General features: G+C 36.0%; 1 protein-coding gene across 5 annotated transcripts in view; it reads left to right on the top strand.

Moving 5' to 3' along the window:
- Positions 1–16,477, top strand: part of TENM1 (teneurin transmembrane protein 1) — a 313,366-nt gene that overhangs the window by 156,239 nt on the left and 140,650 nt on the right. For all 5 annotated transcript variants that reach the window (XM_015626362.2, XM_015626359.2, XM_015626361.2 and 2 more), the window contains one exon: positions 11,823–12,061. In XM_015626362.2, the coding sequence (XP_015481848.1) occupies positions 11,823–12,061 (239 nt within the window). The remainder of the gene's footprint in view (positions 1–11,822; positions 12,062–16,477) is intronic.

Raw genomic sequence — 16,477 nt, 5'->3', positions numbered from 1 at the left:
TTCTCAGTATGTATTTAAATACTTTATTGCATATATAGCCAAATAATATAATTTGATAATCATTTGGCAATGGAGAAATGATATTGGGCATGGCAAGACTTACCTCTGGGAGCTGGGGGAGGGAGCTACTCCAAAAAACAATTGAGAGCAAACACATTCTGTATTCAGGTAACTTACTTGTCAGTACCCAAAGCTCTGCACAATCTCCTCTGATTTTTTGGCTAAAATAAGCTTATTTTTTTTATTTTTTTTCCACCTGTTCCTGATAAGTATTAGCTAATTTGATGGTTTTCAACTAGCTGTGTTTGCTGACTTGATTTTTAAAACAAGATCTTGGTTTTCAGTCTTTTTCTTCTTCATTGTCAACAGAGCACTGGGAGGTTTTAACTAGGGTTTACTTTAGGTTTTGCCATTTTTAAGCATGCGAAGTGCAGGAGTTTGTGAACATCATGTTTATCATGAAACAGATAAGTTTCTGACATCCACCAATTGGATCCAGAAAATATAAGGTATTACACACAGAAATGTATATGCACAGAAAACAGTTTGGGGGTTTTTTTAATGCATATGTCCAAGGCCTAGTTGTCACAATTAATCACTGAAACCTAGATTTTGTTCTTTTTTAACAAGGTTGGTTTTATTTTATTACAAAAATTAATCTTAAAATATATCTTTAAACGCTTCTCTGCTGCTCATCAGAAGTGTCAAGTTTTAGTTCTGCTGTTAAGTTAGGATTGAAGAACATGCCAATTCATTCTGAAATAAAACTTTCCTTATTTACATTATGGACAAATCTCAAAAAGAATCAAGGAGGATGAAAAGTTTTCTGCAGAAGTGAACATAAACAACATTTTAATTCAGCTGATCCTTCTAGAGCTAGAAGCTTATGCTTACACAGTCTTTACAAAGACAAACCTCTGCTGTTTCTGGTGTAACAAGCTTATATATCTGCCTATACTTCCTGCTGCAAGGAAGGTGATCTCTGGGCGTTCTGTCCCGTGAACTTTTGGTTCTCTTCAATTAACAGTCAGGTAGATCTTCTTCAGGCTCTCTGCATTCATGTTCACTGCATTTCCATCAGACTTCATTGGGGGAAATACTGAGCAATTTATTTTTCTTTCGAGTTCAGTTTAAATTTTTTTTGTTTCTTATTATTTTTTGCAAATTTGAAGCTTCTAATACAAGACAAATACAGAGATAGATAGCTATATCTGTAGTTATATAAGGAGCTGTGCAGTGAATTAGGAATTCAGACTGGAAAACATCCTTTGGGTAGTCATTCACAGAGGCTGGAAATTTTCTGCATTCTGACCCTTCAGTGGTTGTTTCAGCTGATTTCATGCCCCCACTGGTCACTCCCAGAAGCCTTTCATGAAGCTGGCTGAAAGACTGGATAATCCATAAGGAAAATCTGTGAGTCTGTTTGCCAGGCTGTATCTGCAGTTTGTGAGCAGACTAGTGCTATAGCAGAGGAACACTGTACTAAAAAATATTTGTCATCACCACTTCCCAGAAGTCTGCAGTGCACAGCACAGCCTTAGAGAAAATGAAGGGCTTGCAGCTTGTTTTTCCTTCCTTTACCAGGGAACAATTCTGCTATTATTGAGCTGGCACATTGGCCTAGTATATGGATTCCCTTGCTTTCCTTCTCCATTAATGTTTAGTTGTCCATTAAAAATAATCCTACAGAATAAAGAGAAACATTTCAATGTTATGTTTCCCTGCCAAATCTTTAATTATACCAAATCTACCTAATATCTACATATCTAATATATATAAGCAGATTTTTTTTTTATTAAATTTGGAACATTTGTAGTCAAAAAGAAGACTCAGACAGTAACGTATTCCCTACTGTAACAACTAGGCAAAAATCAGAATACACATGTTCAGTTTTTCCTCCAACTCTATCTTCTCTTAATCCATAAACAGAACATGTGTTTGATGTTTTATTTACTGCTGTGGAATATTAGAGAATTTTTAGACAGGGAAGGATTTTGTAGAACTAGTCATGTGACTGTAAAACCTGTTCACTCTGGACAGACAGAAATTAAGCAAGTTTATGAGTCTGTTCATAATGATAATGTGTTGTATTTATGTAAAAGAAAATTCTCTAGTTCTGAAAGTGTTTGCAGTACTCAGATTAAACATGTACTTGTACATAATTAGAATTTGAAACCCTAGATCAGATGGCAAAGGGCTACAGTAAAGACATACACTGTGGTGTGTGTGTTTGAAAGTTTTCTTGTACAGTAAAACTTGGTTACATTTTTATAGAAAAGGGCAAATCAGAAATTTTGTTTTGTGCTTCATCTAGAGGTGTTACATGCACTAATCTGCAAAGCTGTTCTGTCAAGACCTAGCTTAGGAATGCAGCTTTCCAATGATGAGACTGACTTGGAAAGATGAAATTACTTGTTCAGGTTCACACCAGCTTTTGTCGAAGCTGAAATTAGAGTCTGTCTGTGTGTCATTGCCAAGGCCAATTCTCTAACTCTGGAAGTTGTTCTAATTATAAGCAACCTAAATAAAAACAAAAATTATGAACAGCTTTAAAACTCCAGAGGACGTTATCAAACATCAGCTGCTGAGGGAACTGGAGAAGAGGTGCAATTGTAGGTGTAGCAGCTCAAACTGATGACTGATTGTGCTGCAGCCTTCAGCACTGTAATGTGCTCAGAGATGCAAATGCAGTCTCCATCTATGCATGCACACACACAGGGAAAAATAAACATATCCATTATTAAAATTGCTTATGAACATGCAGTAATTTCATTGCCATAGAGAGAAACAATTTTTAAGCATTGCCAGAAAAAGACTGCAAGGATCTCTCACACCACATAAAGACATGGAAAATGTTGATTCTCTTTTTTACAATCATGTTATTGGGCTCTTACAAAAATTGATTATTTTCCCTCTCCCCCAGAATAAAGTACTTGCAACCTATTGCCTATTCCCTTCCTTTCCACTAAAATAATTGTTTTTTCAGGGTTCATAGATACTTTGCTCCAATGCTTCAAATTTGTGATTTACAGTGTAATACATTGTCATTATCTCTGACAGCCCCATCTGAACATAGCTTATTACATTTTATGGAGTGAGTATTAAACCCTGATAACTCCAAGGAATGTTACTCATTTTCTCCATGCCCTTCTAGTTAATTCAGTATTTTTTTCCATATCTTGTTTTCTTAGTTTGGTATTTTTCCTGCTTTCTTAGTTTGCTATTTATTTTCCCACTTCAGTCAAATCCCCAAAGAAGTAAAATCTAGATGTTAAGTAGGATTTTACCTGAAATTTTTCTTTCCCTCCTTATAGTCTGCTACAGATCCCTCATGGCTAAACCATTGGTCACTCAATTTATTTTGAGTTAAGTTTTGACATAGATTACCAAAGCATTACAATTCTTAAGTTTCCTGTCTAAATCTCAAAATTTAGCTAATTTTGCTTTTGTTTCAAAGTGGAGTTTTTAGTCCTGTTTTGTTCATCAGTATTTAAGATATTTACTTGTTCCTTCCTTTTATAAATCAAATTTCTTCCTAGTTCCTCTAGCCCATTTAGCAGTGTTGGCAGTAAGGTTAATGCTGTGCTGAATGGACTGAAATCTCCCTTCACTGCACTGGCAATGAGCCAAGTCCTGTGGAAAACGACAGCTTAATTTTAGCAATCTTATCGCCATGGTAATAGCTCCTCTAAGGGGACAGTGAGGTACCAGACCATAAACCTGAGATTCAATTATCATTAATATATATATATTAAAAACTTTGAAGTACTAGGGTAATATGAGGAGTATTTGGGGTTCAAGGCAGTAATTATTTTTAGTTACAATTCCGCAATTGTTTGATTAAAGTTTGATTATGTCTCTAAACACTTAAAACTTTGGGAGTTGTGGAGTTCAAGAAGTGTATTTGAATGATCATATAGATGGAATAATTTCTTTCCATGTTACATAGTTATTAAGGGTATATAGGTATGATTAGCTGTGTTTGTTTTCCTGAAAATAACTTGATTATGTTTCTATTTGGTATAGGGGAGATCTTGACAAGAAGCAAGAAATTATTCTGCACTATGATTTAGCTTTGTTCTTTTTAAATCAACCTCATCATTATTTTTTCTCTTCAGGAAGTACATTGGTAACCTTTCAAATCACAGACCCCTGTACATAGTCCCTTTCTATGTAAGCTGGAGTAATTTTAAAAGCAAAATTAATTAAATAAAATTGCATCTAGAAATTCACATTCAGTTCAGTGTGAGCTCCTGGAAGGTTTGGTCTTTCTTCTTGGTCTTGGCATTTGAACATCTTGTGGATCTTGTGAATCTTGCCTCCAGTGCAGAGACTCAGAAAGCACTTTTTTTTGTCTTGATTTTTTTCCCAGTTCAAGGTTTCCATAGCAAACAGAGCAGCTTTTACAGCTCCCAAGGCAGACAGGTGTTAATGGTCATAAGCCACCAAATCAGGAGACACTTTCTACATGAGCAATGCAATTCACTGGGAACTTGTTTGCAAATGGAGCCTACTTCTGAGTTAAATGACCAGATTTGGGGCTATTACAAGAATAAATGCAGGGGAGAGATTACTTTATGATCTTTTCTTCAAATTATGTTGGCCAGTATTTGCTATTATGACATTTCTCTTGTATTTTCTCATTTTCTACCTAATTAAACAATAAATCAACGTATACAGAGGTTGACCATATCAAAACAAGGGTTTTAAATTCATTCTGAGTCCCATGTGTTTTCACTGTGCAGCAGAAAAGATCTGAAAATATTTGTCTTCTGAATTCCAAAAGATAAATTGGAGACTGTCAGTATGACCATGAACTGAAAATAAAAGCTGTAAATGTGACCTTAAATTTAATAATGTGAGAATGAAGGTGGCTTTTATGGAAATAAAAATATAACCATTTGTCAGCTACAGTGAAGTACAACTTTCATGTCAGCAGCAATGGCACTTGAGGTCCTGCTTTTCAGTAGTTTGAGATCCAGCCACTAAGGACAACAGTGTAATTTAAATTGTTCATACACTCTATTGCATTTTTTCTTTGTGAGAAGGTCTGTTGTGGGCTTCCCTGGAAGAGTGGGATAGTATTTGTGTAAGGGTTTTTATGGCAACTAAATATAGTAACTTGAACAGTCATGCTGCAGATACTCCTTGCTCATTATTTTGAATAATATGATGGTATCTAAAATTATAACTGAATGTAAAGCTATGTTGTGATTTTATGGCCACCAATGAGCAAGCAGCCTTTTAGCTTTCTATGAAATAGTGTTTCCATTTACAAAACCAGAAACAGACTGAATGTAAATTTTGAAAGAGGGTCTAGGCTGTCAGAAGGGGTCAGAAACTTGAAAAAAGGACTACCTTTTCCAAAGGTTTCCAAAAAATTGCCAAAGATTTACAAAAAAAATCATATATATATGTGTAATGTTACTGCCCAGAAATTTTCTATTTTCTGGCTAGCTATTTCTAGGAAAACTGATTTTGAAGACTAAATAGTATTTATATCATTAATGTGATAGAACTCTTGTCAGATGAACTTTGTCTTATTTGTCACAGTAGCTGTACAGCTTGGATTAGACCATATGTACATGAATGTAGGTACTTGGAAGTAGACTGAAATGCTGGTAACAAAATCAGTTAGAATATGCATGAATATTCACAGGAGGAAATTGATGGCAAAGAGAACTGAGGGTCAACTACTACAGTTACTCATTCCTTTCTTTAAGTTATGCTTCCAGCCACAGAATATAGGGAATAAAATTACAATATTGGGATTTTTATCCTTCTTGATTCATTGTTTCAAAGTACTCTGCTAATATTATATACTTTATATGATTTATATAAATATTGTAACTACTATTTTTCATATTTTCCACAAAATAGTCTCAACATTTGTTGAGGAAAACCAGAGCAAGCCATGAGCTTATTCCTTCCTTACATCACAAATTTCTGTTTTGTTGTCTGAGTGTTGGTTGTTTTACTCAGCTGTTGTTTGAGTTGGAGTGCTACAGCAAAGTTCTAAGCCACAAAAAGCACTTTAGAAAATTACTGAATTAATGTAGAGATGTCACAATGTATCAGAGTTACAAAGCCCATACTGGTATATGCAGGAGTAATTTATGTCCTCAGTGTGATAATTTTGGTTTTTGGGTTTTTTTCCATGAATGAAACCAGAAAGCAGTTGTATTTTGGACAACAGTTCCATTATAGAAACTATTCTTGATTGATTTTGGCACCATCCAATATTTATATAATTATTGTCACAGATTTCTGCCAGACTTGAAAGTTTAGTCACCTGGTTAACAGGCATAGCTTGCCTACAGCAACAACAGACAAGTGAGCCAGCATGGCTTGTTGTTCAGTACTGGAGCAAAAAGCAAGGGATGCAGATTCCTTTTATATCCTTCCACACCCAGGGTCACAGTGCTCAGTTTTCAGATGCTATGCAAAGAAAACATGAGTGAATAAAAGGAATAAAGGGAAGCAATTCTATGTGAATGATTCAAAAAGCAAGTCCAGCTCAGAGAGGAAATGTTAACGAAGTGGTTCTATTCCCAAAGACAAATCGGAGGGGGTGGTGTTCAAATTTATTTTGATTATACATGGAAAATCAGAATTTTAAAATAAATTAGATAAGTAGTTTTCATGGCAATATCTGTCTTCCTTCACCCATGACCATCCTTGTTCCCATAGTTCTTGTATGCTAGAAGGTGAAACAAAGGCTATAAAATTATAGGTCAGTTCTATCTATAAGTCATGTCTTATATTCAGATAGTTTTCCTGGGTTGGTTTTCAAGATGAGGGTATAGTGTGTATATCTTTGTGATCAAGTGGGTGTCTTGGTTTTTATATCTATAATAGTTGCCTTGGTTTTTTACACTGTATAGTTTGTTGAGAGCCATATGGGAGATTTATAAAAAATATATTCTGATTATTATGTAATTTATTATTGCATTATATCATGCATATATATATGTATTTTATATATATACACACATATACATATATATAATGTATTATTTAGAAGTGTCCTATTCTTTCCCCTGTCACTTTGAGTACAGAATAGAATGGATAGAAAACCAGGAGAGCTAATTTCTGCTTCTCACTACTGTCATAGGAAATATTAAGTGACTTAAAATGGGCAGGTAACAAAGTCTTCTTTTCAGTGTTTGCCAAAGTAGATCGACAGCTGTATCAGTTCCAAATCCCTTTTGGCTACCATCTCTATATATTTTCCGGCTAGGCCAAAAAACAGAATCCTTCTTAGTTTCATCTGCTATGCCTCTTAAGAATTTCTTTTGCACTTCTGTTGACATCTAAAGCAATTACTTCATTTAAATGTCGATATAGATATACAATTATATACATTATATGCAGCTATAAAATGTAGTTGAAAGGAAATTGAGCAAATTAAATGATTGAACTGAAATCTTCTTAGTTTTTTCTATCACATAGCTTTGCAGCAATTTGTAATGCTTCAGGTAACTACTTCTTGAATGTGAAACATATACAGATACAAATGCATTCCTACTTGCTTTATCCAGGAGAAATGCAGACTAATTTTTTGGCCAAGGTATAGCAAGATTTGTGTTTCTGACTTAGCTGTTGGCTCCCTTTCAAGTCTGCTGTTGTTCTTCATTTTTTCTTCTTACAAACTCATGATTTTAATGGAAATGGAAGGACAGCCTGTTACAGGAACAAATGAAGGTATGGGACTAAAGATGCTTGGCACAGAGTTAATGCATAGAAAGTTACAGAAGTGATACCGAGCCCTTGGCAAAGTTGAAGGACATTTCTACAGTATCAGGATATAAAAATATTTTCTCAGAATTTAATTACAGAATTCTGTGTGGGGTTGATCTGGTTTCTGTAATAGTATTATGTTTTTGCCACATGAATTCAATTGGGATGTTGCTTCAAACTTTTATAAGACTTAAATTGCTGTTCCAGATAAGAAGCCAGAAGTACATAACAAAATATCCTGATGGAGAAGCATGTAAAGAAATGAACTTTTCTCTAACCTTCTCCTAGCTAAGAATTCATCATTGGTATGAACTCTGCTCTTGGAGTTATCTGCCATTCCTCATGAGATTAAACAAGAGCACTTGGATGAACCACAGGAAACTGCTTCTCCACAGAATGAAGTGGTTCTGCCATCAGCAGGACTGACAGGTCTGATTGCAGGCCTTGTGTCAGCTGAGCTTCCCAATAAATCCCTTCCCTTGCCCTTTGCTGGGTGTGGCAGTGGCAGGTGGGACTGGCTCCTGGTCAGCCGGAGCGTGCTGCCACTTCACTGCCCAGGCTGTGCTCTGCTGGGCAGGAGGGCAGAGAGTTCTGTGCCGCAAAGGAACCTCACTGGGGCTCATGCTGTTTTCCTTGCTCGTGTGGAGGGCTTCGGTCCTGATCTGATCTTTTTCTTTTAATTTCTCTTGAGAGGTTTCAAAGTTCAGAAGCCCTACATTTGTAGAGATGAACAGATGGATGAACAGCTAAACAGACATTGTGGTTACCTCAAGAGGGAATGCTTTCCAACCGCTTCTTCTATATGTAAAGTTATTTCTGAGCCTTTAATATTTATTTATGTGGGGGAGCCATCAGTGTAATAATATTAAGTGACTTTTATTTCACCAATAAGTGCCTTACAAATTACGTCCTATATTTCTCTTTTGAAGAGAAATATCATCTTCTTTATGGATGTTTTTGATGTTTTGTGAAAATTTAGTTTTTCTCCACTTGGAAGGAGTGGTGGTATCAATCACCCTTATAAATGCTCTGATTTTTCTTGTGTTCTCAGTTTACAAAAAAAAAACAAAACAAAAAAGCCACCACAGGCTTTAGCTTTTCTCTAAGATCAAATATTAAAGCACACATCAGGCTGCAGTCACAGCTAAACTTTTGAACTGCTTTTATTATTTTGAACTGGTTTTATTATTTTGCTCTTTAGAAAGAGAGCCTGATTTTATAGAATTGATAGCAACAGTTTAGCGTATCCTGACATCCTTTGGGAACTGTGGTGTGCTCAGAGAGATGAGGAGTCATCTGAGTTTATGAGAACATAGTCACAGTCTGGCTTTGGAAATTGGTCTTTGTGCCAGAAGTGTTTTTCAAATACTATAGAAATATCTTTGGGTTATCAGTACATGCTGCCAAAAATGGAAGTTGTAAACAATTGGGTTCTTTAAACATTTTCTCAGCATTATTTCACTGGTTGCTCAGTTTCAGTGTACCATTGCTTCAGAATCTCTGTTTTATTACAAATTAGAGCAATGTAAATTCTCCTCTGTGTGATTGGAGTTGTGTGTCCAAAAGAGAGTGAGCTGGATCCAGGTTCTGTACAGTCTTCTGCTAATAGAGAAGTGCCTCTGCACACTAGTGCTATATCATCAAGCTCCTGTTAAAAATTCCTGTGCAAGAGTATGAAATTTTTTTTGGCTATTGATTGCAGCTTGTTAGAGCCTTAATAATAACAGTTTTCTGTTCAGCATTTCCTTCCCTTTACCTCTGATACCTTTGAGCTATGTACCATAAAGGACAGTCAATACTGCTGATATCAGACCCTTTTCCTTTAATTTCCAAAAAATTTAAATGAGAAATTATCAAATAAGTAGGTTTTTGTCATTATGTCTTGAACAATTAAAGCATGTAAAGGACAATTGACTTCTTATAATTGTAATACTTGTGTGTATATATATATGTGTGTTTGTATATATACATACATACTTCTCATATGTATATGCTTATATCTAATAACGTGTCTTATTTTATGTGGTGATTCTACTTCTATTTCCATGAATATCAGTAGGAATTTTACCATGACATTTTCTCCTACCAAAAATCTAAGTGACTGTGTATCTCGTTAACTGCTGACTGAGAAAAAACTTCCCATACTTGCAAAAGCTTTCATGTGAGACAACAAAGCACTGAATCCAAAATAACCAGCTGTGCTCTCATGGCCTCATAGGAAGGAAGCAGGTTTATATAGTCCTGTAAACATTTCTTTTACTTCATTTGAATTTATTGTTTTACTGCATATGAGTTTATAATTTTTGAACTAAAACAGAGGTAACATTACAATGTGGAGAGCAATGCCATCTTTCTAATGTGTGCATCTACAGCTGTGGAAGTCAGTGGGAAGGAAAACTAGAATGTGTGTTGCCTGATGCACTGCCAGAATGCTGTACTCAGTCAGGGTCAGAGGTCAAGTTTTGTCTGAGTGCAGCTCATTTGGGTAATAATCATGAAGCAGAAGTAACTAATACTCAAATTTCGTTCTTGTGGATTAGTCATAAGACTCCTGATAACACGTTCCTGTTATTACTCCTGTAAACTGCTATGCAAGCTAACCTGTATTCTCACTTGCTTTCTTTTTTATGAAACTAATGGGCTCTTTAAAAGATAAAACTTCTCTGTAATGCCTTTTTATTTTCTATAATCTGGCATTTTGAAAACTGTAACCTTTCTTTTAAAATCTTATAGTGGAAATACATAATACCATATTCATTACACCATTTTAGCAATTACCGTTTCAGGAACGCGTATTTACAATATTCCTAAAGTGAAATGTCACAGTATAACCAGTTTCATACAATGGAGTGTTTGATCCTGTGTACATCCCGCTGTGTATTCATCAAAGAAATTCTCCCAGCATGGATTGATTAATCCATATATGCATTCAAAAACTCATCTTGTGCCTTGCTGAGGGTGTAAGGCACATTTACCATTGGGAAGATTCTGGACCATGTCACTTGTTTTCAAAGGAACACCAAGATGCTTCAAACTCCTTTGGCTGCATGCTGTGGCATGAGTTTTAGAGGGGCACCTGTCAGAAAAGAGGGCACTGAAGAAGCTTGCTCTGTTATATAAAACAAAGGCAAGAAAGATCAAAGAAAGCTGGTATTTGCAAAAGAATATGTGGTTGGTATGGTCAGCCCTGAACTAGCCCTTTTTGCCACAATTTCTGAGCACATTAATTAACATTAAATAACCTTTCCTAAATTCTCTTATAGAGCCCTTGCCAGTCCTGAAAAACCATCCTTCCTCCTATAGAAAACTACTCTATACTTCTGCACCAGAACCTATTCTGCAAGGCATATTTTTGTACCTTATTTTTTGTGCTAATGTAAGTCTTTGCTATTTTTTCTTGAAGGCAATCAGTCCTGCAAAGTATGCTGAAATAGGTCTCCAAATTAATTCTTTCTTAGTGTGTTTGAGAATCACTGCAGTAGGCAAAAGCATTTGAAGAAAAACTACTCTCAAAATAGCTCAGTTAAGAACAGTAAATAAATTGTGCTCACCTATATAGTAACTAAATTTCTTCAGAATGGATTATCCTTGTAAATCAGGTAACTAGTAACTTTTTTTTTTAATTTTCTATATTCCATGGTAAGAAATACATGTTCACAACAGCACTAGCTTTAGCATTTTTGGAGTATTCCAGGTGAATATACCAGTTAGGTGTGGATGGAGGGGATATTGCTGGCAACAGTTCCCGTGTCTCTGTCACACCTGTGTAAAGGCACACAGGGGCTGCACATCTTGGAGGATCCCAGTACTCTACTGAGAATCAACCTTCCTTCAGCTTTACTCTGAAACATGGGGAAATTAGCTGAAATTTAGTTATGTTTCGTTCTCCCACTAAAACATTGCTGGACATCTTGTGGTGTTTTTAAAAAACTTGCTGAGGGTATTCAAATACACATTTTCCTGTCTTGTCTGGTATTTTTTGTGGCTATATGCAGTATTTACTATACGGTGCTTGTATAGTTTATTTTGCTTTTTACATACAGGGTGGTTTTACAACATCAATCTTTGTCTTCTCTTTGTAGGCATTTCCTGTTTAAACATGGATCTGGGTCTTCAGCTATCTTCAGCGCTGCCAGTCAGAACTATCCCCTAACTTCCAATACTGTTTACTCTCCACCTCCTAGGCCTCTTCCTAGAAGCACCTTTTCCAGACCTGCCTTCACTTTTAACAAACCTTACAGGTGTTGCAACTGGAAGTGCACAGCTCTGAGTGCCACTGCTATCACAGTGACCCTGGCACTGTTGCTCACCTATGTCATTGGTAAGCTCTGATCCTTTCCTCTGCTGAATTATTCTTTTACCTCTGCTCTGTCATCTTGCTTGCTTTGCACTAACACAAATCATGTTTTACTAATAATACTTGCCATTTGTGCTTTTTAAATCCTGGCAGATGAAACACTGGATTGGCTAAAGGTTGAACATAGTACTCACATTAACTTTCTACTCTGTTAACCTTGATGCTGCCTAAGAGAGAATAGAATTTTATTCAGGATTACATGTTTATACTAGCCCAGGACTCCTACTGATTTTAATTGCTGTGATATTTTCTTAAACATTTCATTTTCATATTACACCTTACAATATTGTTGCTCTTAAAGAATTATTGGGAAGTACTTGTAATGTTTAATTGTGTTTTGCCTTGCTACCCTTAGTTAATTTCTTAAGTCTCATCACCATTTAAATCTTACACAATTTTCCTCTTAGTTGTTATATCATTTGCTAGAATGACAGCTAGCTCTAAAAATAATTTTATAACATGTTGTCTTAAGATTTTGTTACCCCTTTATTGAATTTATGTTTACAAAATGGGTTACATAGTACCAACTTTGCCATTTTGTTAGCAGAATACTGGACAGGTTTATCAGAGTAGCTGGAAAGGGCTTCCTCAGGTTTGGGGCTTGTTGGGTTTTTTTTTTCGGAGGACAGGTGTATTGGAGGTGGCTTGAAGTCAATGTGGTTACAACCATACATACAGGAGAGCAATTTTCTGTGATTTCTTACATAACATTTAGCCTGAACTAATTTTTTTCAGTCTGAATTGAAAATATTAAAGAACATTTTGTGTGTAGAATTTAAGAATGTGACTGTAGCTTCTGTAAACATAGGGAAATAAAATTAGTTTTTGCTGTCTCACACACACTCTTAGACTGTTGTTTTAGATGGCAGTTCACAGGTGGCAGGAGCCAGAGTATTCCTCATGCTCTATAGCTTGAATAGGAATAATTCCAGGTTTGTCTGAAAGAGTGCAGTTCATACTTGGTAAAACTTGACAGAGATACAAGTACAGATACCTCCAAACAAATACATGGCCACTGATTTTTTATACTCTCTTAATAAACCTATCTGTAGTGAAAATTACTAAAATTTCAATAATTTCATGTTTCCCACTGAGGTTTTCTTTGGTCCCATAGTGACAAAGTTTTGGCTATCGTCAGCAAGATGCTCATCAGGAGGGATTTTTTGCTAACATCCTCACCTAATGCATATGGGAAAGCAGATTTGAGCATTTCTGGTGCATGATGATTTGAAAGCACCTGAGGATCTTGTAAGCTCCATTAATTGCAGATTTACATAACAGCTGGTGAGCATATGCCCTCGGTTAGGACTGGCTGTATCATTTTTGCAGCCTCATCTGTTTGCTACACATTTTATCCCACCCACACCATTTAGATTTTATCTGGATGATGTGCTGCCTCTTTCATCCCTGTTTAGATTTCAGTCTGCCACTGAAATTTCTGTAACTTTCTAGGGATATACTGCTATATGTCATCAGCCTGAGAAGGCTGGAAGCACTCCTTGTCACCATGAATTAAACAGTTCTGTGTGACTCTCCTGTAGATGTGTCTGTCATATCTTGGTAACACAAGGGTGTAGCATGTTTTCTTTAGTTAGGCAGAAGCAGGTAAAAAGGAGATGTCTTAGCATTTTATGAATTATTACTATTTCTATTAGTGTTTTCTATGGAAAAAATATAAATTTTTGAACCAGGAGTTCTAATTCAGAAAAATTTTCAGGATGCCAGTATTTGCTCTTGTTTTCCCCAGAAGTTTTTGAGTTGCATAAGCTTTCCTTCAGATTCAGGTAACATTAGTTAGCTTATTCCAAGTGAATATTCCTTCTGCCCATCTCTGGCTGGTTAAATATTTACATAAGTTTATGGTGTCTTCTTATGACTCAGATACCTTAGCTCTTTTGCTTTTGCTAGGTTTGAATCATAGCCTATAAACTGTTTCCAGAGTTCACTGGCTCTGTAGGCTTGCATATTTGCATATCTTTTCACATAAAAAAATGAAATGTGCATGTTTTAAATGAGTAGTTGAATATGGAAATTCAGACTGTATGTAACACTGAAGTTAAAATTCACTCCCCCAAGTGTTTGCTCACCATGATTCAGATCCCTCACTCCATCAGGTTTTTTAACTCAGAGGAAGTTGTGTCTGAGCAATCACTACAGACATGGGCCCACATTTTAAAACAAAACTTAATTTCAGGATCAAATTTAACCTGTGATCAGCTCAACAGTTGCTACTGGAAAAGTAAAGGAGCCTTTTAAAAGGCAAAATTGTTTTCATCAGTGTATTTTTTGGCATAGCCTGCATTAATTTACCATTAACTACAATTTCAGGCCAACTGAGTGTTGATCAAAATTTAACATCAAGCTTTTTTTTTCCTATTCTAAGAACCTAAATGTTCTTTTTCAAGTATTTTTTCACTGCCATTTAATGCTTGACTTTCACTGCCATTTAATGCATATTCCTTTTTAAAAAATGCCCAAGTCTCAGCCTCAAGTCAGAACATCTCCAAAGTTGTAGAGATGTGAAGCTTATTCCAGATCAAAACTTACAAGTGGCTCTTGTATTTGCAATGTACTGAGACCTGTTCCAGAGTGCTCTAAGCTATGATTCCTTTTCAATCAAAAGGTAAACTAGCAAAATGTTTTTGTTCTTTTATTTTTCAGCCTTTCCCTCTTATCAGTAAGACTCGATAGCAAAGCTTTTACATAAAAACATGTAATTCTTCTATATTTTGTCTCCTTTGAGCTACTACTCAGTTAAAAAAAATACTATTTCTCCATTAATCCTCTTTTGGCCTATAATCACTGTGTTTACTGTTTGGCCTTTCTGAAATAAATTTGACTATTATGTGGACAGTAAGGAAATTATAGAACGCTGTTGGTGGTTGTGTAACAGCAGATTTGTTGAAAATCTTTAGTTTATCAAGAAAAACACATATTTTCACTTCAACAGGAGTAATTTTTTGTGAATAGGTTTTAAAGTCAAAGTAGTTACTCCAAAAAACCCTTATTTGATGAAGTGCATGTTTGGTCTTCAGACTGTTGGAGGTGTAATTGTAAATACGTTGAATTATTTTCTTAGGGAACTAAGTCCTACATGCTTTTATTTTTAATTTTCTGTTTTCCTCAGTGCTGAGAAATATAAATCACGTAAATCTGGGGCACAGTTGTTGAATTTGCCCACAAAGTGGGCAGTGAGGCAGGTGAGCAGTTGGGACACACCTCGAAGGGGACGTTGGTGCCTCTCACCAATGCATGAGGGGCTGCAGCAGCTTCACCAGCACTTGCTGGTCTGCCTGAGAGTCTTACCAAAAAATTAAAGAGTAAATTAGGCAAATACAAAAGCTAGAATAAGACATATAGTATTTTTGTTTTTATGCAGCACAACATTATTTCCTTTAAGCCCAATACAATGGGTGCTGTGGCTGCTCATTTAAGAGTTTTTTAGCCCATTTGTGAGTAGAATTTTTCTTCCATGATACTTCACCATTTTATCAATAGCTGATTTGGACTTGCAAATCACTGGTCTTATTGATCAAAGGTGCCAAACTCCTACTGTTCCTATTGATTTCAGCAGGTGATGCAAATGTTCAGTGCCTCTGAAAATTGCATCTCATGTTCTTGGATTTAACCATCCCTGACTATGAAATGACTATTTTATATACAAATGAATTCTCAAGTATGAATATGAAGTCGTCCCTATCCTTCATGATATTATCACTATTTATGAGTAGGCACTGGAGGTGGGTGTTGGGTCTTAAATTATATTCACATGAAGGGTAAGGAAATTAAAGCCTCTGTGCTGCCTGACACTGTGACCTGTCATTTCTCACTCCACGTACAAGGGAGAGGAGTGATGGTTTCAACATTGGGAAAGGCCAGGCCAGATTTAAAGGACATATATATCCCAGTGCATAGATTTCTAACACTGGTTACATTGCTTTAGACAATGTATAACAGTGGCAAAAAAAGAAGTATGCACAGACAGATCGAGGGGGAAATATACTGCTGTACACTGAAGAATATCATGGTATAGTAAACTGTGCTAGGTGTTTCAGGGTTATGCAAACATGATACATATGCATAACCCTAAAATGCCGTTGAACTTCTTAATGGGAGAGCTCTTACTGAGACAGATACATCAAGGGTCTCTGAGCTCGGACTTGTGGTGTCTGTTCTCCTGAATGCTGGGTATTGCTGAGGAGCTTGATACTGTCACAAATCTCTAAGTATTCAGAGGAGAAGCATTTACTGTTGCCCAAGACTAGGTTTTGTTTGTTCCTAAGTATAAAATATGACTTGGTAATGAAAAATTAAACCATCACCCCTCTAGAAGAATTGCAGGACAGGAGGGTATATATGTATTTTCAGGTATAAAATTAT

This window comes from Parus major, chromosome 4A, assembly GCF_001522545.3.
Source record: "Parus major isolate Abel chromosome 4A, Parus_major1.1, whole genome shotgun sequence".
NCBI classification, from domain to species: Eukaryota; Metazoa; Chordata; class Aves; order Passeriformes; family Paridae; genus Parus; species Parus major.
Note: the sequence above shows the minus strand (reverse complement) of the source record. Positions and strands in the feature narration are given on the sequence as shown.